At 42.2% G+C, this 25,569-nt stretch overlaps 1 protein-coding gene across 1 annotated transcript in view; it reads right to left on the bottom strand.

Moving 5' to 3' along the window:
* The window catches only part of PHACTR3 (phosphatase and actin regulator 3), a 110,291-nt gene extending 86,323 nt beyond the window's left edge, over positions 1–23,968 (bottom strand). The window contains exon 1 of the mRNA XM_054218412.1: positions 23,860–23,968. Coding sequence (XP_054074387.1) covers positions 23,860–23,968 — 109 coding nt within the window. The remainder of the gene's footprint in view (positions 1–23,859) is intronic.
* Between the last annotated feature and the right edge of the window lie 1,601 nt (positions 23,969–25,569).

The following is a 25,569-nucleotide window of genomic DNA, read 5'->3' as shown; positions in this document are numbered from 1 at the left end:
ACAGTACTGCAAAGACATTTCAGCCTAAAAGTTGTCCTTTACGTGCATCTAAGGGCATTTTTAGATGGCAATGCTTACAAAATCTAATCCAAATTATCTAACTGTGCGTGCTTGGAGTGGCTTAATTAAACCACGCTAAATTTGCATGAATACTCTCTCTTAGAATTAAAGTAATCTTGATTCAATTTAGGTTCATTTACTTTGGAAAAGGATAAAGCTAAATTAAATTGAGCTCACTTTAATTCTCGACATGAGTGTCCACATGGATTTTAATAGTTAATTAATCCACTGTACTTTCATAAATTAAACTGCATGGATTTTCACAGTCCTTGTATATGTAAACACACTCTTATGTTATTTCAAGGCTGTTCTATTTTGTATTACACTCCATATGGGCTAATTTAACAGTCACTAGGAGGAGCCAAGTATTAGCAGATTGTTCTTAACTGAGACTGTATTTTCCATCACTGTATATAAAAGACAATTTTTTATATATTCTCTGAATTACAGGCCTTAATGTAGCTTTTTAGGCCTTAAAGTCTACTGATGATGAGCAAAAGAAGCTAGATATGATTCTTTAGAAAAAGCAGTATTTATTTAAATTCCAAGTCTAAAAATGATGTGCTTATAGACATTCCTTTGCAAAATAGCTTATAGCATAAGAATTGAATTTTCTAGATAACAGATGGGCTACAACCACAATTTGAAACAATTTTGGACTATATCCCAGCACAAATCAATCTTATGGATTCTGAAAATGCTAAGAGATCTTGAAATGGTAATTAATTTGATATCATGATTTTGATGTAAAAGAAGAAACACTGATTTATAGCTGTTAAGGCTCTAATTCAACACTTATAAACTATGTTTTTTGAAGCTTCACTGTTCACAAACTTGTTGGGTCCCCTCATTAGTTGCAAACTTTAAAATGTTCTCCTGTTCACAGAGTAAGAAACTCTTATCTTTGGCTGCAACCCTGTGCAAATCACAGCTTGTTAGGCATGGTTCATGTTAACTGTGATTTCAGCTGGCAGGGCACTAGATTAGCTGTTGACATCAAGCCAACATTTAATTTTGTTTTCTTGAATCATCTGTTGCCAGTTCCCATGACAACTGATCTTCTAGCCTTCAGATTTACTAGAGAGAACCATTAAAATGGCCAGGAGTACATATAGAGATTCTTTGAAGTAAATGGAAGTTCAACTGTTTTCTTCAATGGAAACTAAAAGATCTTTTCAGCTTTTACTTTAGCAACACGTGACTTCTGTTCATGAAAACACAGATGTTCTTGTATTAGCAAAATAGAGTCAATGGTAGTTTTTAACAAGAAATTTGTTTTATCATCTTTCTACTACATCTACCGGATGAAGGTCTTTGTGTCTAAAATCATGTGATGCAGAGGACAGGCAAAAATATTTTTCCATTCTCACTTGCATAGCAGCAATGAAAGATGAAATTTAAGATATGGATTCTTTTGATCTTCCCTGCAGTCCCTGTACATTTCAATTTCTTGTTTCACAAATGGGTGACTTAGGTAAAGGAAGTATCTCAGGAAGACGTCATTAGTGTGCTAAGTCAACCCAGAGGTTGTAACAGATCGGAGGAAAAGGCCAATCAGAATGCTATGGGAGCTTCTTGAAGCAAAAATACCTTTGGCTAAAAATAGTAGTCAGTGTATAGAAAATATGTACAACCCATATACCCACAGGTTATGAAAGCAGAAGAAAAAATTAAATAGCATATTGCATCACAAACAGTCCTTCTAGTAGAATGCTAAGATGCAGTGGTTATTTCTAAGACCATCCCCCATTGAGTTTCAGAGGACTCTGTGCAGGAGTGGTTTCCAGAGTCTGAATTCCACATTCCTCTTATACGCTGTGTTTGAAACATTGCGAAGCACTAAGCATAAATCCTTTTGAAACAAATGGAAGCACAAACACAATAGAAAAAGGTGAACAACTGGTTCAAATACTGCTAGAGACTTAAAAAAACAAAACAGGCTGTCTCTTTACCTCTTTGTTAGGTAAACATTGGCCTCCAGTGCATGGGAAGAAAACAAGCAGCTAGACAACTTTGTCATTTGACGTGGGTATTCCCCACTGCTCAGGAGCTGTTGTACTAACAACTAGTAACTGACTCCAGAGGAAGCGCCACAGGCGTTGCAGTGCTGCAAACGCGGGTGCGGACACAACACTCATGACGCTGTTCTAAGAATTAATGGCCCTCTGCAAAGGCAACAGACTAGAGGGGTTTATGCACCCCATTCAGTTTATGTTCCATTATACATATTTGGATGACTTTTCCAGGCTGGTTCTTCAACAGCAATTCAAGATTGCCTTCCTAAATGTGTAGGTACCTAGGCCTCTCATCTCCACTGAAACAGAGAATAAGGCACTTTGACAAGAAGCTACCTTGCTTCTCTGCTCCTCCTCTGCCCAGCAGAAGCAATTAGAACATTTGAAAGATAACGGGGGTGTAGGTGGGAGAAAGTGAAAGATAAGAAAAGAGAACACACCAGTTCCTCCTTGAGTTAACTCTCCCGATTCCGCTCCAGACAGCCATTGGCCGCCTGCTGAAAATCCAGCCCATTGGGGATCGCGGGTGGCGATCCCAGTCACTGGGACTGGGTTTGGTCCCAGTCACACTGCAGGTACCTCAGTGGCTTCCCCTTACAGCAACTTTCCCCCGTTTGAGTATAAACCCACCCTTTGCTGTTGTGACTGGAAAAAACTGGTGCAAACCAATGACAAAATGAAGCACTGTGGCCGGGATGTGTGATTGCCAGCTTTCAGTACTACCATGGAGATTAAACAAGTGCATACGTTCGCTCTGGCAGGTTTTGCTGTAACGGTTGAGGCTGTGAATTCAGGCTCTGTGCGATTGTTTTAGAATGCAGTTGGCTCATAAATGTCATTGATGCAGACGCTGGCATACATTCAAAATGCTCTGTTTCATGTTTTGCTTTTATCTTTAAATATATTTGAGTAGGTTTTTCTCTCTTCTAAAACAGCTCACATAATAGGTAGAACTAAAAATGATCTAATAGCTTCAATGCCTTAGAGCTACTGCCATGCATGAAATTCAAACTGTGACTATAAAAAGAAGGAGGACTTCCTCTCTATTTCTCATTTTTAGCTATTTCTGTATTTTTTGAGAAGGATAGAACTTGTTCATGTTTCAAGTCAGAATCGGTTAAATAAAATGCAATCTGAAAGTTATTACAGGTCATCTGGGGAACTGGAGGCAAAGTTCTGGGGGTTTTGACTGGTTGAGAAGTGATAAGTTTAGGAAGATTAGTTGTTACTAATTAAGGTTACAGAGTGACCTAAATTTGGTTTTACAGACATTACTGTTTCAGTTAGATGCAATGATATCCATTATAGCTGAGCAAATAATTCCCGATGAGTAATATATTTGCACCTTCTTACTTTCTATCTGCATATTCCCTTTGATTGTATTTCAGTTTTCCTGGCACTATCATCTACTCGTTCCTGCTAGATTATTTCTGCAGTGTTCAAAACATGTATTGTATGAGTTCAGCAGGCAAATACAAGTGGCATTGCTCAGTTCTAGTCCAACACCTTATGTCAGCTCACTCTATGACTGAGAGCAGATCTTAATTAAGTTTATTTGCATGCGTGCAAAACATATGCTTGGTTATTCAAACCTTGCTTTGTACAGATGCTGCCCAATTTTGTTAAATGGGAGAGACCACTATAACTTCTAGGAGAAATTAGCCAAATTAGAATAGACCAAACCATTTGAGCGTGTTCTCAGACTAACATGACCATTTGGTACGTTGCTTGTGAGAATTTAAATACTTTATTTATTTGCAAATGCTCTGAAGTAAGAATTTGTGATTTTAATAAACATGGATCTATACTGGGTTTTACTACGTGCTTCATTCCAGCACAGGCTGACTCAGTGTGTTCTGAGACAAACGCATATTGAGACACTCCTGCAGACTAATTTCAGGTTGAGCCATAACTATTCTGGCTTTGGATGGGCCCACTGAGGGTGCACGTGGTGGGTCTGTCCGTACTGTAAAGAAGGAGACTGTGGTGTATCCTCTAAACCTGTTCTAACGATTCAGGCATTTAATCAGAGACTGATGTATTTATTATGAATAAAAGGAACAGGAGGATACTCAGAATGTCTTCAGAGAGGCTTAATTGATAGTGCATTGGGTAATGAATGACTAATTAATAAAATGAAAGCAGAATATAATGGATTTGTACTTTGTTTGTACACAAAAGGCATCATTAGAACTCTTCAAGCATCATTAGCTCTGTCTCTTCTGCAGTGAGTCATTCTGCTCCCTGAAAAAAGTCTGGCTGCGTTATAAAACCGCCAAACCATACAACTGGTGCAGCTAAAACTTTCTGGACTGTCCTCCTATGTAAGCTGGTTCTCTGAGTTTAGGGGATTCTTTCCCATTTCTTTTTGTCCATTTCATGGTGAAATGGGTTATGCAGATAGATACCTCAAGGCTGATCTCAGCAGAATTTTCCAAAAGTGAAGATATAAAGAGAAAAATCCTTACCCTACCAAACAAACAGTCACATCAGCTATGGGCTCCTGGAGCACACCACCCGGCCTACTCCGGAAAGGAGCTGGCACGTCTTAGGTGTGGAGAAACCAGGAGTAAGTGAAAGTGGATAAGCTTAATGACAGCTCCTGTGTCTCTGGTTCATTCAGACACCTGGGTGCCACTCAAACTCAAATGTGGCCTTTCTAAATGGGAATGAGAAGACTTTGTTTTGGTCTGCTTCTGAGACGATCACACCCTAGAGATATGTAGCTCCAGAATAAGCACTCCCTCTCTTAGCACGCGCACAATAACCCATCTTTCCCAATTCAGAATCAGAGTGCTTGCCACATTTAAAACCACTGGGACAAGATTAAATAAAGTGACTGTTGAGAAACTGAAAACAGAACTTAAAGAGCAAGGACAGGGTAATCATTTAGTAGCGTGACTTCTTCAGTCTTAAAAAAATTTAAGATAAAAAAGGAACATTGAAGTAATGAAACCAAAGAAAAGCAGTCTGGCAAATTCTGGCCTCTGTGCTATCAACTCTTTAGTAAGTAGGTTCTTCTACAGGTATATTCTCAGAAAAGGCCCCAAAGACACGTAAGGGGATTTTTCAAAGTTCAGTTACAAAACCACATTTCTAAAATGTGTGTATTTCTAGTAAATAAGACAGTCCTTGATCTACCAGACAATTAGACAAACACATAAGAATCAGTCTTTGATTAAAAAAGAGCATTATTCACCCAATCTGGTTAAGCAGTCGATTACAATCATTTGGTTGAAATCTGTATCAGTGGTAATTGTGTGCTTAAATGCTTTGAACATTTAGAATAATATATTGTGTAAAGTGAAATAGGCATGGCAACAACATATAAAACAGAGTTCTTTTACATACAATGACAAAAATTTCTAAAATCAGATGCCAAAATATACAAATCATTTGTATGCACAAAAATCCCATAAGTGCATATGCAAACCACTTAATTATGCCTGTTAGTTATTGTAATTGCCATTAACATGTGCAATTACTTGCTCTGCATCACAATTCTAAGTGAATGGTAAAATCAGTTACAAAATTATGAATAGCTGAAAAATTCTGTTTCAGTCCCCAAGCCATTTCATTAAATCCCTTATTGTATAGTAAACAAAGTGCATATCATGAACTAACAAATTGCAAACTATATTTTTTCTGAAGTGACTGCAGTATTCCCAGAACTGAGGTTCTGTTGTTTAGAGAACAAGTATTCCACATGCGATAGCAGTGAAATTGGCCTTCCAGTCCTTCCCATCCGGGCTTAGTCACATCACCAGGATGGGTTACTCGGGCCCCTTCAAACCCTGGGTGTTCTGTTAGGGCTGTTATATACGTTTTTCATGCTATCTGTGATCCGAGTATTTGAGCGCTTTCTGCATAAAACCATTAGCGATAACTTAGTTTCTTATAGACATAATTGTCTGGCTCTTCTCTTTTTTGAGGGGCCAAACTGTGGTTAGGATTGGTTAGTCTTTTTCAGGGACGGGGGGATAAGAATATTCTGGAAATAGAATGGGTGTTACAAGTGTAAATGTAATTTTTGGTGGAAAAAAATGAGGCTGGTTATGAAATATTTCTTAAGGACTATCAGACTAGATTTGCCAAAGCACTTCTACAAGGCTGTTCCACAGTTAAGTCCTCTTGAATCTAAAAGCTTTGGTCTCATCTCTTACGATGGCCAAATGGCTTCATCCTTGGCTCTGCATTCTAAATTGTTTTAGAGAAACAGCTCTTATAGTAGTACTTCATCAGCTGAAATTCAGTCCTAAATACAGCTGAAGTTTGCGCAACCTCTTATATATGGATACTGGGGCCAAAGTTGGTGTTGATGCTCTAAGTCGGCCTCTCCAAAGCTCACTCAGAGCTCGTTTGAGGATGTGCCTGCAGGCTCGACGGACGTATAGTGACGTGAGCCATGGAGAAAGGAAATGTGGGAAATCCAGGCTACCTTTTGAGTTGTGCTTTTCACCTAATATGTTAACAGGAAAACACACCAAAATGTAGAGTTAAGCAAATGACAGCTCCCATCCCCTTCTTACCTCTCTTTTTCCCACCTCCCCCCACCAATAAAGGCTGCAATTATTATTTTTTCAGCAACCATGGTAAAAACTGAAATATTAATAAAACCTGATGGCTACGCTCCCTTATCCAAGAGCTTATCCAAGAGCTTGACCATAGCTGCAATGCAGAGAAATCTAGCTACAAGCTTTTAAAATTCAGACTCAGGCAACAACATCAACAGCAACAAAACCCCAAGCCCAAACCCCTTCCTTTCCCATCAGGACCCGGACCACATGCAGACTGTAATTCCAGAGCTATTGCTGAGGAGAGACCACACAGAATGCAATTACGCTATTAGGACTGGGTAATCAGAATAGCTCGCTTATTAGAGAAAACCATATTCTTGTCCTACGCTATTATTTTCACTTATATAAAATAGCCTTCTCAGGAGATACTACAATTAAACAGTGATTATGCATATCAAATCAATTTTCAACAGATATGGTTTATATGATAGCACAAGACCTGAGAGAGAATCACAGTTTAGTGTCCGTGCATTTAAATAGTGAAAATAGTTTTGCAGTGACGCAGTGGTTTAGATGTGCAATCGTGAGTCCCGTCATCCTCAGCCAAACAAACTCACGGACACTGGTATCAAGAGACATGAAATGCCCATTACAAGCATATAGTTAGAACTGTTAAATTTGAGACAAAACTCTAAAAAGAAGAATATAATTACTATTCAAATATCACTATGATTGGAATCTGAAATTGGAGCCACTTTGAATTTGCTGAATTGCAAATAATGGGTAAGACTAAACAAATACACTGCAATACTTGTGATCCCAAAGCTGCCGAGGATTTATCGAAATGATACTATGTACATCTTTGGGAAACAATTGCTGTAAAAAACCCATCTGTCATGAGAAATAATCCCAAATAACAAGGTTGTCACCTCAAGTAGACTTGGCAGTGGAATAGATGAAGCCTACACATCTCAGAATGCTGAGTGTGTTTTGAGCAGAACAACAATGAAATAAAGCAGCTACTTATAAACCACTCCAGACATGCTATTTTGGAACAGTTGCTTTGAAGTCGTACCTTCAGAAAGCTACCCAAATGACAAGATGAGAGCAGGAGCACGGGGTCAGTCGACTTGGGGCAATGGTAAAATGCCTACAAAGGAATCTCAGTCCTGTTTCTGGAGGATACAAAACATCCGAGTTTCCAATGGTTTTGGTTTGTGCCCAGATGTACGTTACAGGAAAACTGAGGGAACAAAAAATTGATTTTGAGAAGGTATAATTAAAAATTTCACAACAGTGATGATTTTAAAGTTTGGAACATGACGTGGATATGTAATGAAGTGGTACGAGTTCAGCGGTTTAGCGGCCCCTCTGAAGATGGCGTTACTGATTTCTGGTACCAAGTGACAGTAAGATCTGACTTGGAAGCTGTAAGCCAGGAAATACAGTACTGCCATTAAACAATACATACAAGACCATTTTTGCAGAATTGAGCATGTAGTATTTGTTAGTCTCGGGGGAATCTTCTAGTACCAGTTTTTGACCTCTTTTACACAACTTCCTTTAGCTGTAAGATCCGAGCAGCCTTGAACTTCGGCCCTGTAGCACTTGCCCTTCTCAGCCTCGGGAGCCGGGAGACACAGCTCTGACTGCAGCAGACACCAGCCCAGCAGCAGTTACCCAACATTTCCATGACTCAACACCAACACCTGTTGAGCCGATACAGCCTCCTTGGAAAAGTCTTTTTGAGAGACTTGGAAAAGTCTCTTAGAGAGTCGTATAATGGAAGAGCAGGATTTTCTGTGGTAAAACAGCTTCAAAAAAGTTGCCAACCACAGCACACAGAGGAAAAAAAAGCAGCCGTTTACTATAGCTATATAGACCTTGCCTAGTAGCTGTTCTTTCAACAACTTATATATGCAATTACACATCTATTCACCATCATTGCAGGTGCAAGATGAGCAATAGCATGTGTATAAATGCGTGTGGGTGTGCAAACGCTTCATTATGGTGATTTGTTAGCACAGCGAGTGAAGCTTTGTGTCCAATGAATGTGTAAATTAGGTGCTTAGCTTACTTGAGTGAAAACCAGTTCACTTTGTCTCCTTAGCCCATCCCTCTCAACAGACATTGGAAAAGAAAGTAGGAAAGTAGTCAGATAGTTTCAACCCTGTCGAAGTAGCAGCTTCTGTCTAAAACATAATCCTGCTTTCTTGTGCTGTCCTCACGTTTCTAACAATGAAGAGAAGTGAATCTTGAAGAATTAGTCCTGTTGAATGATATCTGAATCATATGCGTGATAAGCTCCTATGTAGCATTAGAATAAGAGGTGTCACATCTTGTGTTGTCATTTCTGGGACAGAAAACCGGGACTGTTAGCTAGCTTTAAATCATTTCTGGCATTAACGAGATTCTGACCAGAGGCTCTCTTTCATGTTCAGGATATGCACCGCATTATTTTCTATTATATCACAATACATTGCAAAGGAACAGCTATGTTACCAAGACTAATCCTTTAAGTCTTTCTTTCTTCACCATGTCAGGCAAAATAAGACTATGCCATATTTCCGTAATCACTCTTGTATTATGAGAATATTATGATCTGTAACAACAACAAAATCCCTAAACTGCATGCATTCCCGTTGGCTGTGATATGCTTAGACTTGTCTCTTTCTGTCAGAAAAGATATTTATAAGTCTGTAGGATTTCATCTTAACAGACACTATCAGGCTACAAATCAGACCATTAACATAAAGCAGGGAAAAAAAAGTTCTCTGGTGTTTAAAAATTAGTATTTCTGAAAAGACATGACGGAATACCTGGGGTTCTCCTCTTTCTTCAAGAAACTACTTCAAATGAAAGTTAATTTTGAAGACCTAGGTATCTACTTCCACTTTTTTTCTACTTGGATACATATATTTAAATTAATCTGTTCAAAAATAGTTTTTCCCCTCAGACCACTTTACATCAGCTACCAAGGTCTAAAAAAGATTTCCGCAATGCTGTGATGGCACATTGCAGGGGAATTTCTTGAGGGAGGGTGGGAGGGGAATCTGAATTAAAAACTAATTAATTAAACCCACCAGAAGTAGCCTTCCATTTCTTTAAATAGGATGAGATAAAAAAGAAAAAAAAAAAATAAAGGTGTATACTACTTCTGAGTGATCTGTCCTTTGGATAGAGTGAAAACATCATCCCATACATACCTATTCAGAAATTTAGGGTGTATTTGTATTTCTCGGCTGTTATTTGCATGATGTCTAAGCTGCTAAGAGTGTATTCAGTCACTTAAGTCTTTTAAAATCACTTTGTTAGAGCAGCCAAACAACCCATGACCTCAAAATGCAAAAGCTCTTGGCAGTGTGCTTTTTGTTTGGGTTGAGCGGGAGGGGGGCATTGTTGGGCTTTTTGTTGTTGTTGGGTTTTTTAATAAGTTACTGCAAAACATGTCTAAAATGCTCAACAGGCAAAGAAACAGAGGAATAGAGAAATATTAAATTCCAGGATGGGAAGTGGAATGAACCTTCTGCGGGTGCAAGACAGGAGAGCTGGTTATATAAAACATCATCTCCCGAGTACGATGGATGAGTAATGCCCCAGGTCATAGTGCAGGCTGTTTTGAAGAGGTTGGTAGAATTGGCTGGTAGAACTGGAGAACTTTGATGTGTTGGAATAAACACGTCCTAGAAGTAGGGTTATGAGAGCAAGAGTGAGAAAAATATAAATGGAACAGCAAGTTACTGAAAGCGGCTGCTTCTATTTTTTGCTCCCAGGTTCTTCTTTCAGAAACAAGGGTTATTTAATCACTTTTCGTCTCTTGCCGCCCACAAGAACTTTGGAGCTTACTGGCAATTTTCATCAAAGGATGTAGTTCGTGACCAGCAACGCTGTTGAGTATTACCTGCAGGAAGAGGCTCTGCGTGAGGTCAGTTTTGCTTGCGCACCAAAGCGTCCACACAGGAGGGATGCTCTCGTACCCTAAGGGAAGAGCTTTCAGTCAGACTGACGCTTCGTTAGACAATAGAGGATCCAATCTGAAGTCATAAGTCATAAATGAGATTGTTGACAGTTTGAGATCAAATCGAGGACTGAAACTGCTGAAACTATAGGAAAGCAGGCTTTGCTGGCTTCTCTGTTGATACAGTAGTAACACCCATTCTGTCTCCAGAAGAATCATTTGGGAGAAAGGCATCTGGAGCAGGGGGCATTAGCTAAGGCAGAAGAAAAGTGCTAGCTAACAGAATGAACTCGGACTAGATGGCAGAAGAGAGAAAAAACTGTAGAGAAAACAGCCTGAAAAGGGAAGAAAAAAAGTTGCAACAAGCTCTACTCTTTCACAAGAGAACAAGAGCCTGTAGGAAAGCACCAGCTCAGTGAGAGAGGAGGAATGCCAGTCTTCAAAGAGACATTCTTGGCCTAAAGGAGAGAGGTACAGGATACATTTCTATTACGAGCTAGGGCACCCTCTTAAAATGTTTTGATTCATGCACGATATTCCAGATTTTTGAAGGATGCTTCTTTGTAGTTTTACTTGTTAAAAATGATCTCTTTTACCAGCTTCTTTTCAGTTTATTCTTCTGGTTGAATTACAGCAGAAAATGTACACCGTAACACGAAGAAGTCTATTTGCTATCTATCTTGACAGCTGCTGTTCACGTACCCTATGTTTGCCTTAAGAAAATACACATCCGATCATGTCATCTGTTAAGTTAACCACTACTGTGAGGGTTCAAGTAAAATAGCCTCAGGAAATGGCTGATATTTGCTCCTATTCTAGATCTAGCAGAGTCATGGTTTTAGCGAGCATGTAATTTCTTTGTATCACACCATTCAATTCTGAATTAGTACCAGGAGTTTACAGTAAAATAGTATGTTCTTCAGGATCTCTGTTATGTTCCTAAATGTAGGGGATCCCCAGATGCCAGTACGTTCCCTTACGTTCCTGACTTGCAGGAGGAAGTGTTACAGGTTGCTAGGTTCTCTAGAGTTAAGTATCTCATATGGGAAAACTGAAGTGGTAGATGTAGTTTATTTCAGTTCTGATTTTTCCATTAATTTTCTTGAGTTAAATAAGAAACTAGGCGTTTAAAACTCATGGTGAACTAGTGGAGAATTTGTATGCGTGAAAGACTAGCTCCATTTTCTTTTTTCTAGAGCTTTCTGTGCAGAGTTAGTATTCTAATATGGGTACTTATTCTCTGCTTCTAGGCATTGCAACATAGAGCAAAGTCAAATGAGCAACTGTTAGGGAAGTAAACTTTTTAGCTGAAGTTAAACTGAACTGCTGTATCTGAAAATAGGATGCTTTTCTCCTTGAAACCTCTACAATCCCAGAAAGCTGCTACCCAGTCTGCATAGCAACTAGGATTTAAAAAAAAAAATAATATTTTTTTTCTATCATAAATGCAGAGCATACAAAATTATAGAAGTCCCATATGCAAAGCATAAACTTCAGAGAAACCCAATGAAGCCAGTGTTACATACACTGTCATCCCTTGTGAGCTACCCAAAGGGGGATGAGGATTCAGGTGGCTGGCGAGAAGGCAGACAAACAGACCCGAACGTGTCCAACAGGCTCAACAACTGAGATTTCCCAGGCCTGCCAATGAAAGCCGCTACAACTCTTCTCCCTTCTTCTGCAGTAGTTTGTGAAATCCTCCCTTGCTCTGAGCCATCATTAGAGGTGACCGGCACACTGTTAAGTGAGTGGTTTTCACTTGTACCGTCATTTTCTCTCTGCTGCTGAAACGATTTGGGATGGTCAAGATTTAAGTTCTCAGCCCACCTTGTCTCGCTCTGCCACGCTCAGTCAAATGCAGGGAACAAGTCCCTGCAAGGCTTACAGTCATTCAGTGATCCCTCCTGGGGGGTGCAGCAGCGGCCATTATGTGCTGGATGAGAAGAAATCTTTTAACTATCTCCTTCCTCAGTTCCCTCACCACAGTTCCCGAGTCCTGCTGAAATAATGTTGTGACACTAGGTACTGCATGGGAAACTTTCAGGCTCCAGTCCTGAACTCGGTGTCATCTTCCCCAACTCTACCCATCATCAGAACTGAAAGCAGTTCAGCTCTGGAGGCTGAGGTATTCTGGCTTAGACAAACGCAAAGCCATCGCATCGCATCTCTTACACGGCAAGACCTGGAAACAGGGCAGAGTGGACAATTCCTCTGTGGAGTAATAGCTAGCCTTTTTGTTGAGAATGTTTGCTGTCTAAATATTCCACACAAATTCATATCATTCACAATAAGAGAATTAAAAAGTACTTGCAGGAGCCAAGAAAGTCTCTTGGAGACCGATTTCTACTAACGGTTTGTCTGAGTTCCCCCAAGCAAGCAGGGCTGGTTCTAGATGCTGAGCAAGCTTGCCCAACGCATCAGCACTCGGGTGTGTTATTTGAAGTCAGAAGGTCAACCCTGAATGGTTGGTGGTGCTCACGTGTGTTCAGCCAGCCCTTCCTTTGCTTCCAGCCTGTCTCAAGCTTCAAGGCCAGGCAAGTGCGCTCCCCCCAAACTCCCCTTCTGCCGCCCCTGCCAAGAGCGCTGTCCTAGACCGGATGGACCCCAGTTCTGACCCAGCAGAGCGTTTCTTGTGTTCTCATAAGGATAAAAACCCAAACCTTGGTGCAGGCTGTTGAGTTAAGAGGTGCGATGCAGACTTCTGTGAGCAAGTGAATGCAGCGTGACAGGCATTCACAACAGATCAATACGGGCAAGGATAGGGAAGAGTGCGTGGCCTGAGGGATGCAGCAGCCCTCAATAAAGGCTGAAGGCTTCACTGGTTTGATGTAACGCAGTGATCTATGGCCAGTTGCTGGTTATGCAGCAACAGAACAGTTTGAGGGTGAGGAAGTTAACACAGGAACTGTCTCGTCATTATGTGCGCCAGTCACGAGGTGCTTTATGCATAAGGACGTGGCTTTCTTTAGTTGTAATCACAGGGCCGCATGCACGAACCATGTGTGATTACAGGACATTACTGTACTACAGAGAGCACGCTAAGATGGCCTTTGATTAAGATCATCTTTCTGAAATATTTATGCAGACTCGAGCATGAAGCTGTTAACCTGCATCAAGTAGTTATATGATGTGCTCTCTAGGGCGTGTATAAATTGTATATACATGAGACCATAAATCAACTTGAATTTCAAACAAAAGCATGGGATTTAATGGGCACAAAGAATCCGTTGTATTAGTATACAAACTCCAGCTACATTTAGAACCAAAATGAAGGTATCATATTTACCTTTACTTACTCTTTCGTATTTATAGATCCAACCTGCTTAGAGATGCCAGGCTAATTAATTCTATGTATTAAATTTTAAATATACAAAGGCATAAATTTGGTTAAAAAATGCCATAATGTTATAAATAAATAAATAAATGCTGTAGCCCGCTCATTTCAGCACAAATTGGGCAGTCTTGAAACACAGTTCCACAACTAAAGACTGTGAAAGATTAATACTGTTACTTAACTGCTGGCTAAAATAAACAGTTACGTTTACGTGACTCCAAGCATTATATAACTCATTCCATTTTCAAAGTGTGGTGCAAACTTTAACGGATTGACTAATCTTAAAACATCTTCATTCCTAGCTAAAGTGCAGAGTTTGTTTATTATTTGACGGACGTATGAGTTTATCTTATTTGCACAGAGAAGGAACTAATTGTGTGCACAAATCACTACGTGTGCAAATCAAGCCCAAGTACTTGTACCTAATGTACACAATAAATTTGGAGTTTACCTTAGCTTTAAAATGAAGCCTGTGACATGAACGGAAGATAAGACAGGGTTTCAGTACTCCGTAGACGAGCCGTTGGACTGAACTGTTTCCATTCCGTTCCAGTGCCCACTCTGCCTAGCTTAGGAGAGGGATGCTTGTTTACTCATCTCTTTTTCCTTTTCTTTTTTTTTTTAAATTCTATTCCTACTAAAACTAGTGCACTTATACCTGCCCAAAGCTGGGTGGGAAAGCGTGGACAAATAAATATTTTCTGATTTAACTTTTCTCTGTTGAGTTCCCAACCACCTCTACTTCATATCAAAAAAGGTCATTAGAAGGTAAATAAATTGCAAAGAGGACAGATAAGTACTAAAAGGTAATCAGAAATCCGTGTCCATCTCTCATCAAAAAGCCCGTGGTTTCCATTTCTTTTCCTATTAGGTGAAATAATATTCAGCACAAAGACTGAATCTCTGAAGACCTTTAACAAACACAATTTCTTGTCCTAAATCTCAAAGTGAGAGACCAGACTCATCTGTGTTTTTAAATAAACTGTCCCAGTGTAACATTATGCAAAACGCAGTTTCCGATTTTTTTTTCCTTAATTCACCAAATTTTCTAGCTGTACTTGCCTACACTGTTTTCTCCATTATTAGTAATATCAAACACTGGAAGCCATAGAACAAGAAACTGCAGCTACATTTAAGTCAATCAATCAAAGTTCTCTAACCTTGCAAAGATAACAATTTCCTTTACCACACAAAATATTGTTGTATGGTGGTTGACTAGCAGACCCTGCCCACCGGGCCACACAAGCCGCACGTATCTCAATGGTAGCGCTGCTGGGTACGATTCCTGCCGTTCAGATACGGGACTGAACGTTACGAAATGCAGAGTCAACTTCCAGGTGTGCCACTGGCTTCCTACAGAAACTCAGAGAAGGCAATTAATTACAGCTCGATTCCCCATATTTAAAATACAAAACACTTTTTTTTTTTCCACTGTTTTCTATCTTTTTCAAATTAGATTGCAAACTACTGAAAGTGGGAACAGTTTCTTTCTATGCTGCACAGCAACTGGCACAATCATGCATTATTTCAGATATAGCCCATAGGTATTTCTCAGACGAGACATCTGTGTTTGGAGAATCTGAGCCTGAATCTTTTTTGTCATCTGTGATAGTTCTTTTATGATGCATGAAAACATCTGAAGAGTTAAGAAGGGGAAACATAAATGCCCTTTGTAGGGAGTATACAAGAGACCTGTAATACTACTCTGTGTGATGTATGAGATACCGCAACTCTGAAAAAGCCCTTTCTCACTCATCCAGCTCGCTTTGATCGTTATACACTTCAGGCCTAAAAATTTCTCCAGTAAGATGTAAATGCATTATTTAGATACCAATATAAAAATAAATTAAAAAAAATCAATCCTGCATTGTTTGCATGTTCATCCCCGCTGCTTTTAATGCCAGAATATAGTTGCTGCAACCAAACCTAAGGGCGATGAAAGAATTTGTGTGCACATAAGTAGGTTCCTTCTGGCGCATGAGAAAGCATTGCCAGGAACTAGGGGAGATATATTTAAGACATTCTAGAACCAATAAATTAATTCTGATTCAACAAGGGACAACAGAACCTGCTAAATCAGATAACTAGTGAAAAAGCTTTTCACTGACGTGATAACTACCTACTCTAACTTTGATACTCGAGTTTAGACCCGCTCCTTTACGTGTCCCACGGGTTTTGCTGGGAGCACTGAGAGTAAGTGCCTGGAGCATGAGCCCAGCAGGGCCCCGGGGGCTCTGGTGTGGGAGCAGACAGCACATTCCCGCTGTGGGACGGTCCCTCAGGCTTCTGCACTGCAAACTGAGATCTGTCCAGTCTTTCTGCCCAGAAGACGATTGTAAACCTAGGAGGAAAACAGGACCCTCAGTTCTTACTCAAGGATGCAGAAGTAACTAGAGATGCAAAAAAGTTCATAAAGCAACACCAGGTATTTCTGATACGATGACTTCATTCTCATAAATCCAGACTAGGTTATGATTGCGTATAATCAGTATTTCCACTTCTTGGATAAAGAGGTTTAAATGGTTTAAGTATCTTTTCAGCAACATTCAAACTACCTGCCAACTTGGGATTTAGGAGAAAAGAGAACTGTAAACCACTTTTTTCTCCCCATTAAAGGTCTCTATTTCATTTACAGAGCTCTAATATTTGGATAAATACAAGTCCCCAAACACTGGAAGCAGTCAAACCTTGGAAAAGCCTAAAAACAACCCTTAACATGAATAGCATACTTATTAACCGATCTCATTTAACTGCTGCAACATAACTTCACCAAGCTCTCTCTTGAATCCCAAAAAATAAACTAAGTAGTTGGTTTCAGTAAGGAAAATTCCCGGGCAGGCAGCATAAAGCAATTGGTGTTAAGCGTGCACGCGTGCCTGTTGAGCAACACACAACAAAGGGAGAGCACAGCATGGCCCCAGACGCCGGTGTCTGCAGCACGAAGTAAGGCCCGGGCAGCAGCACCTACAGCCGGGGAGCCCCAGCTCTGCAGCCCGCCCCAGGGCACCGAGCCCATCCTCCTCTCCAGAGCCGGGGAGATCTCCCTCCCTCCTGGAGAACGCTGGGGAGAGCAGCCACGCAGCTGGGATGTCACCAGCAGGGAAGAGGGCTGCTGGGGCTGGAAGAGATCACTGCAGGACGGAGGGAAAATAAGGGACTTCAGAGCTTCCGGTGAAGTTTCTCTGCATCACAGGGACTTGGGGTCCAGTTAGATCAGACCAGCAAGGGACTGGGGATTTGATGAGAAAGACCTTCCCAAAAGCACTATGGCCCGTTTGTTAAAGGATAACTAACGTTGCAGTACTTGGTAATATGGCGATGATTTTTCTGGTCCTATGTGATAAAAAACTAACTGTACTTCCCACAACCAATGTTTTGGGGAGCCTTATAGGGCTGAAATCTGGATTTCACTGTAAAAGGAAACGGGCTATTAAGTTGGAATGTAAATTAATACCCTGCATGTTTCTAGTCTCTACTGAGTATGCCTGCGCATACTCCCCATGGTATCACACAAGGAACTAAATACACCTGGAAGAGCACATTTCTGCCGGGAGCCCTTTGGTTGGGTTAGAACGGAAACATTCGGACTTTGAGTGAGAGAACTTAAAATATCACAAAGCTTCACGTATATGAAAAATAGGGTTAAGTCATAAACTGGAGCAAAAGCACTGACTAGCTTATTTAATTTTGGTCATAAAATAACAGTGTTGGGAAAGGATGTAGGAGACCTGGTACGCTTCTTGTTTCAGAAGAAATATGATCCAGGGCAAACAAACTCTGTTAACAGAACAGACTTGTTGGTAGAGGAAAATGAAATGGAAACCAAAATCTTTCTGGTGAAAAGCCCCATATAATGGGTGGCCTGGCTCAAGTGTTGGTATCAAATTTGAAAACGTATGCAGCAACTAAAGATGTCACAGATAAGCCTACAAGTGCCTGATTTAAGTTATGGTGATCTAAATGACTGGAGAAGGATGAAAGCACCAGGCAACCGACAGGCAGGGCATCACCAGCATCTCTTCCTCTCCTTGGTGATCACGCTGCTATTGATTTCCTTGGTCTTAAGCACATGTTTTAAGTTAAGCACACGGTTACAAGATTTTCTGAATTATGGGCCTGGAATGAATAATTTGCAGCAAAAATGACTAGAGCAGATTCAGAAAGCTGGCACCAATCTACGTGCACTCCAGTTGTACCCCTCTTTGCTTTCCCTTTGCTCCTTACACACATCTGCAGCCCAAACCTACTATACTTTACTTTTAATGTGCTTTTGAGTTTTCAAACCTCCCCTGCCAGTAGCTTCCAACATCATGCAGTTTACCAGTGTAGCGTCCTGACAGCTAAGGGGCAAAAGCATGGCTCGCCAACTGCTGACAAGCCCCCTAACACTATGCACAAGACTCAAGCTGAGCAAACTTGTTGAAGGAACAAATATGTGAGCAACAAGTGTTAATTAAAATCTTTAGCAACCCTAAAAAGTTATGAGAAATCAATGGTAGGCATATGAAGGGAGTGGCACGGCCTATTTAGGCTAAGTTACGGCTTTAAAAAAGAAGAAAAAAAAACCCTAATGCCCCAGAATAGAGTATTCTATACTTGACACTTTATGGCGCTATGACTTTCCCCAGGCAATACTTAGAAGGCTGATGTCCCTGCATTGCTTGTGAGGCTCTGCTGGGTTACAGCTCATCCTTCAGCCCACAGGCGACGTAAAAGAAGCCTAACACTTCCATTCCTTTTAGCATCCTACAAGAATATTTACAAGAATGTGTCCTGCTACAAAACTTATGAATTATGATAACTAGAAACAGTGACAAAGGAGCTTTAAGTTTTAGGCAGTTGTTCTCTCCTTGAGTTAATTCAGTGCACAGTGCTGCTGATTACACATGGTATCAATAGAAATAAAAAGGGAATTAGTGTCCGGCAGTGACATAGTCGGACATCTCTGGAACAGCTATTCTGAAGTAGCTTTAGCTTGTCAGATGTTGAAGCACACCAAAGAGTGCAGAGGCTGAGAAGCCCCTTCATCAGTGCCTCCAATGAGAATGCTGAGAAACAATGCTGATAACGCTGTTAGCGACATGGAACACTACTGCTTGCACTACCCCAGCTCCTCGCCTTGGTACAGATGCTACACTGGAGGAGAAGGAGGACATGGTGGACCACTGGCAAGGTCCACTGAAGAACTCGGTAGCGCCAATCCTGAAAAAGCATTCTTTAATTGCATGGTGCCAGGGAGGAAAAGTAGCAGCATAGAGAGCAAAACGTGCCGGCACCAACGTATACTTATACAAATTAAAATGGATTATCCCAAAGTTGAGGGGGGGTGACATTTTCACACATTGTCATGGTTGTCTGTATCTCCTCAAGTAATACCGAGTTTTGACATGGCGTGTGCTTCTTCAGTCTGTGGAGCCCTGTCTTTTATGACTACAAATCAAATAACATTGTCAATCTTTTCTATGCCCTGTGACTGCTGGAAGGATATAATGAGAGCAATATTTTCCTTTCCTGCAACTGCCTCTCAAATAGGTGGTGATGGTGAAATCTGTTCTAAATTTCATATCCCTGCCCCCTTTAGACTCCTCTTTCTCTCTTGATCCTCACCTGGGAAGATGGAGGAGGCAAACAAGGAAGGGGAAAGAAAAAAACTACGATCTCTGGAACTAACGAAATCCCTCTTTGCATTATCTTTCCTTGAGTGCCATCTTTTGCCATCTAAATCAAGTTCCATCACCTTTTAATTTTTTAATTAGAATTTAACTAGTATTTTAAAATTTTTAAACATTCTTAACTGCCTCAAAAAAATCCCCTTGATGTTATGGCAGGATGTGATATTGTCCAGAGGAGTTTTTTCAGCTCAGAGCTAACCCCAGATCTACATTCAAGAGATTGTGACTTTATACACAAAATCTGATACAATTGGATATTCTGGCCTGCTCCCAAACTCAGTGAAAACAACGGGACTTTGAACAGCCATCTTAATGGCAGCAGGGAAGGATGCTACTTGTTTCAGAACTCTTTCCTATGAGGATTTCCAAATTAAATTGTGTTAATTGTGATTCTTCTCCTGTGAATCTGACATTAAGCCATGGCACAATGAGAAAAATGAAGTTCACTTTCTTAATGACAGAACAGTCTAGAGACAGCCTATAGTTAAGCAAGGTATAAGTATCTTGATGTATGTTTCTCAAATTCAGGACACATTCCTTTTTAAGGCTCGCTCACTCGGTGTGACAGCGTGCTTAAATGAAATAGGGAAGTCCAGTGTTCGCTGTTTTATACCAGTTCTCATAAAATACTGCTCGGTGGCCACAAAACGGTTCACTTAAATCACAGGCTGAAATGCATTATGTTGTCTTAAAGGAGAAAATAATTTATTCAATTAAAACAAAGAAACATTCATTCCTTCTTATCTTTCTTATTCTATTTCCAGCATTCCCTACACTAGGAATAGGAACTATATGCACCATTTAAATGCTGGAGGAAATGAGCTCTTTGTCAGTAGAGCCTGCACAGGTAACTGAACTCCATATTTTCTTCTCAGGCCATGACTGTGACATCTTAATTATCACTGTGAGGAGCTGCTGTTTAATTGAAGTTGCACGTGAAGGATCTAAATCAGTGAATTTGTATCTCTGTTTTAAAATAAATAGCTATTAACTGCCTCTAGTCTAGTTCACCGAATACCTTGTTTATCTTATTTACTACAGGAACATTTAATAAGATTATAGTGGCACGTGTTAATTTTTAAAGTTTTTTACATGTGATAAAATTCACTGTAGCCTGCAAAGATTACATCTGCTCTAGTAAATCAGGGTTATAAAATAGCTTTTCATTTCTACAGTGAATGCTTTGTGAAGAAAAGCACACTAGATAAGAAGCTTTATCGTGAAGCCCTGGTTCTTCAAGGCTTGGAGTAATTGCAGCTTCTGCTGGCATCAGTCAGGATTGCCAGTGTCCAGAACTTGCAAAAATCAACACCTGAGGCTATTTGAACCAGCCAGTTACTTAGTTATTCCGTGCCCTTGCTGGAAGAAGAGGGAGCCCTCTGTTAAACAAACAAACAAACAAACAAAACAACCAAACAAACAAAAACCCCCAAACCAAACTTCAGCTTTGTTCTCACATGGGAAACTCCTCTGAGACTTGACCTGGTTCATCAAAAAAATTGCAAATGAAAGCAATAGGAAGGTGAACTAACACTTGCCATCTGCAGTCTGTTCATCCCGAGTCCCTTCAGTCTGATGTTTACGTTACTCAGGATCAGCTAAAAAGAGATTATATGGCCCAGTGAGAGCAGATCCTGAACTTGTGCAAGAGAGCCAGCAAGTCTGGTAACCACGCTGCGTACAGCCAACGCCGCTCTTAAGCTGGCGTTTCAAGAGAGAAAGGAAAATGAAGCATTGCATCAGAGAATTTTCTTAGGTAAATACACGAAAAGCTATATGCTGCCACCACGACTTTCTCAACTATGTCACAAACATTTCCTGTATAAAGCTGGGCTGCAAAACAAAATACTGTAATTGTACAGGTCAAGAACAGGAATATAAATTATGTCTTTAATCAAACCCAAATGAACACCAGAAACATCTTTACAATTTAGGCTGGCTTTGTCTATTACCACATATTCTACCTTGATATACTTTCCTACAGTAGAGACAGCCAAATGAATTGGTGCAGAATAACCCTTGACCACATCACGCATTCAAGAAAATGTTGCAAAGCAGGAGCGCATCTCCGGTAGGAACACAGTATCGTTCAACTGCCATATAAAAGTAGGAATGCTTCTGTAGTGATCCTTCAGTTATATCCATATTTTGTTACTTTTATTCGTCTTAATTGTCCGTATAATTTAAATGCATGACTTAAATGACAATGAAAATTAATTTCGTTTTTAAATTAACAAAGAATCCTACATTTCAAATTTACTTCTCTCCATGGTTTATCTGTGAGCAGGGTTGGGATGTAAACACAAACTTCCTATGTACCATTTAGTGCACCTACGGCTTTCTTTTGACGTAGAGTCATAGCTGATTATGTTGGTATTAAAATGATTATGTTGGCATTATATGAGTCCGTAGATGACTATGTTGGCAGTATAATGATAAAATTATTTTCCAGAATAACAAAATAAGATAAATTACAATTATGTCATTTAGCGTTCATAAATCTTACAATAGTATAAATTGTATTTCAGTTTTTTTAGTAGCCAATTGTATGAGATTGCTCATAGTAAGCGATTACTTACAACACTGTAGGGTAAAACATTATTTAAATAAGTCATTTATGTTCATTTATTATTATTTTGAAGCATACAGATGTTCAATGCTATTTGATAAACAAATTTTAAACCTGAAAAGCTTACCAAGCATGCTAACTCTACTACTAACTGTTTATACTTACCTGGACAAAAACCCTAAGGTATTTATCACCTTTTGTTTCTCTCCCCATGTTGTACGTACAACACAAAACCATAAAAGAAATCTTTCTTGTGTATCAGCATAGCTTCTGCCATGCAATGGGACACTGTCTTATCCGATGAAGTCTGTATTAGGGAGGAAAAATGCTACTTAGTATTGATAGTTCTTTTTCCTTAGGAAAAGCATAACAATGTTTGTATCTGTCTACATGTCAGACATGTTGTGTACTTTCTTTGTTGTATATTTCACAAAGGTCAAAATAATCAATTAGCAGAAAATAATATAGAGGAATTAAAATTGAGATTGCATATGCCTTCCTTTCATTAGTCACTTCTGCTTCCAGAGATGAAATGGCAGAAACATACATTCCTCTTTCAGTCAAGATTGCCCCTTTGGGAGGGAGTCGAGCAGTTCATGTTAGAAGAGTCCTTTGTTCCCTTCACTTAGGGTATCGCAGCAGTTGGGCATCAGAGATAAATCATCTACTGTTTGCCTTAATTTAATTTGTATTTCACTCCAGAACAAGGTGCTCAGAATTGCTTGATAAGACAAATAAATAGAAGAACTTAAAACAGTTCCAAATATTAATATCCTTGTTGGCTCAGAAGGAAGCAGTACAGCAGGTGTATGTAAAGAGCCTGGAATATTTTATTTACTCAATAACCTGAAAAAGACTGGAACGGAAGTTCAATCCAAAATTGCATTCAGAGACTGTCTCTTCCAGGCTGATAGCGCCTGACCCAAACCCATTTCTAGGGTCGGAATTCAGTGTAATGGGCAGAGATGATCAACACCCCATTCATTGTCCTACGCTGTTTTGATTACTCCTTTTCTCATAAAGGAACCTTCCAGTTCTTGCATGACCATCTATTCAGATAAACTGGGAGGAAACTGGCTCTTAGCCTTTGCTTACAGCTTGTTGTTGTGCCTTTCCTTGCAATCACATCACATCAAAGTGATGTCGTTATTTTTTATTTTTTTCTAAAGGGGTCATCATTGCTTAGATTCTGACAATTTGAAATTACTGAGTCACCACCAACAGATGCTTAGAATTATTCCTCCAAGTGAAGTTAAGCTGAAAACATCACTAGCCATTGTTAAAGAAAGAAAATAACCTCATCACGATATTCTATTTATACACTAGCGATTCGGCCGCGTCCCCCCAGCACCACCCTCTGTGCCTACACTTCATAAGAAGATTAGGCTTCCCCCTATGAAATGAAAATTACCTTCTCGTGGGGAGAAAGCGTTTAATTGCGACTCTGCTTCCCCCTGTCTCCATGGCGATACCGTGCAAACAGCCTGCTTTATTAGCCCCGAATTCCCCCCGCCCCACCAAAGTCATAAACGCGCTCGCTGCGAGCGCCCGCCGCCGCGCTACCGCCGCCGGGCCGGAGCGGGGACCCGGGGCCGGGGCAGCCCCCGCCCGCCCCCCGCCTGTCGGAGCGCGGCCGCGGCACCGCTCCAGCGCCGAGCGCGGACAATGCGGTCCCGCTGCCGCCCGCCCGGCGGACGGGGGTCGGGGTCCCGGCGCGCCCGCGCGGGGCCGTACCTGGGTGCTGGCCGGCGGCGGGGCCCGCGGGGTCGGTGAGGATGCTGGGGTCACTCTGCGACCGGCCTCGCGGGAGAAAGCAGCCGGTCCCTTCTTCCGATGCAGCCATGAGGTGGAGGGCGGGAAGCTCAGAGGCGGGGGGCGGAGGAGGCGCTCATGGAGCCGGGGGCAGACGGGGGACAATGGGGACGAGGGTGGCGGCGGCGGCGGCGAGGGGGGCGTCAGCCGGGCAGGACCAGCCGCGGCAGCATCTTCCCCGGAGCCGCGGGCAGGCTGCGGCGGGGCGCTCCGCCGGCGCCGGGCGCTCAGGGGGCGGCTGCGAGCGCCTCAGCGGGGTGGGCCATGCTGCCTGCGGGGTGGGGAAGAGCCGGGGCGCGGGCCGCCGGCCCGACCCCCCGCCGCCCCCTCCCGGGCCGCCCCCCCCCCGCGCGTCGCTGCCGGAGCCGCCTCAAGCCGCCGCGCTGCCGAGCGCATCCGCCGGGGAGCGGCGGGATTCTCCCATCCTGCCCCGCGAGCGGCCCCTGACGTCACGGCGAGGGCGGGCCCTGCACCTGCACCGCACAAAGGCGGGGGCCGCCGCAGGTGCGCGCGGACGTGGTGCTCCGCCCCGCCCGGGAGCACGTGACTGCCCCGCCCCGCCCCGCCCCGCCCCGCCCCGCCCCGCCCCGCCCCGCCCCGCCCCGCCCCGCCCCGCCCCGCCCCGCCCCGCCCCGCCCCGCCCCGCCCCGCGCGAGGGAGCGGCGGGACCCCAGGCCCTGGGGCAGCTCCGCCTCCGCCGGGGCTGAAGGAGGGTCCCGGGGGTTGAGGTGTCCGCCCCGCAGCTCGGCGAGCCGGGGCGGGGGTCGGCTGGTGGCAAAGGAGGTGCCCCGGGGACACCGGGCACTTGGGCTCGGACCGAGTCACGAGTTGGGAACGTGTGTAAAGGACATCCCGGGGCTCGCGGGGTTTTCCCGGACGGAAAGGCGAGCGCCGCCCGTCTGGCGGCGGTGGCCGTACCCGGTGCTTCGGGGAGAGTCGCGGGCCCGCCATAACACAGCTGTAAGTTTGGCGCGTTTTAGACATGAAAGTTTGTATCAGAAAATTTTGCACTAATGCGGTCGTTCGTTCTTGGATGTATTTGTTTTGACAGAAATATATGGAAAACGTGTATTGTGTGTGTGTCATGTGATGCAAATGTGTTGTAGCCATTTCCAAAAGCAGGGGCAAGGAAGCAGTTCTGTGGGCTTGTGTCTTTGTCGTACTTTGGAGGGGGGTTACCCAAAAGTCATCACGCCTATCGCAGCGAGAGGGGTATCTGCCTTTTTGCTTGAAGCAGGAGTTTCACAGTTAAGCACCTGCACATGTCGCATTTGGGAGTCACGTTTAGGCTGCACATTCCCTGAGGTTTGGTCACCTTAGTGACCTTTTGAAAAGAAAGAAGTCTGTGGGCCTGTGTTTGATGCGGGGCTTGAGAAGAAAATTGTTCAAAGACGGCATTTGAACAGGGGCCAAGCGTGGCTGTTCGGTCACGTCTGCCCGCGGCCGGGGCAACCCGCTGCCTCCAACAGCGAGTCCGAATATTGTCAGGAGAACAGAGACTGAACAAAGGGTTTAAAGAAAAACATCGGAGTTTCTCATTCAGTGAGTACCGTCCCTTCTCGATGTGGGAGTGTAATCGAAGCTGTACCATAATGCAATGGAATAAATTATGGTAGCAAGGGCATGCTGTAA

The sequence above is a fragment of the Rissa tridactyla genome, chromosome 12, assembly GCF_028500815.1.
Source record: "Rissa tridactyla isolate bRisTri1 chromosome 12, bRisTri1.patW.cur.20221130, whole genome shotgun sequence".
Classification (NCBI taxonomy): domain Eukaryota; kingdom Metazoa; phylum Chordata; class Aves; order Charadriiformes; family Laridae; genus Rissa; species Rissa tridactyla.
Note: the sequence above shows the minus strand (reverse complement) of the source record. Positions and strands in the feature narration are given on the sequence as shown.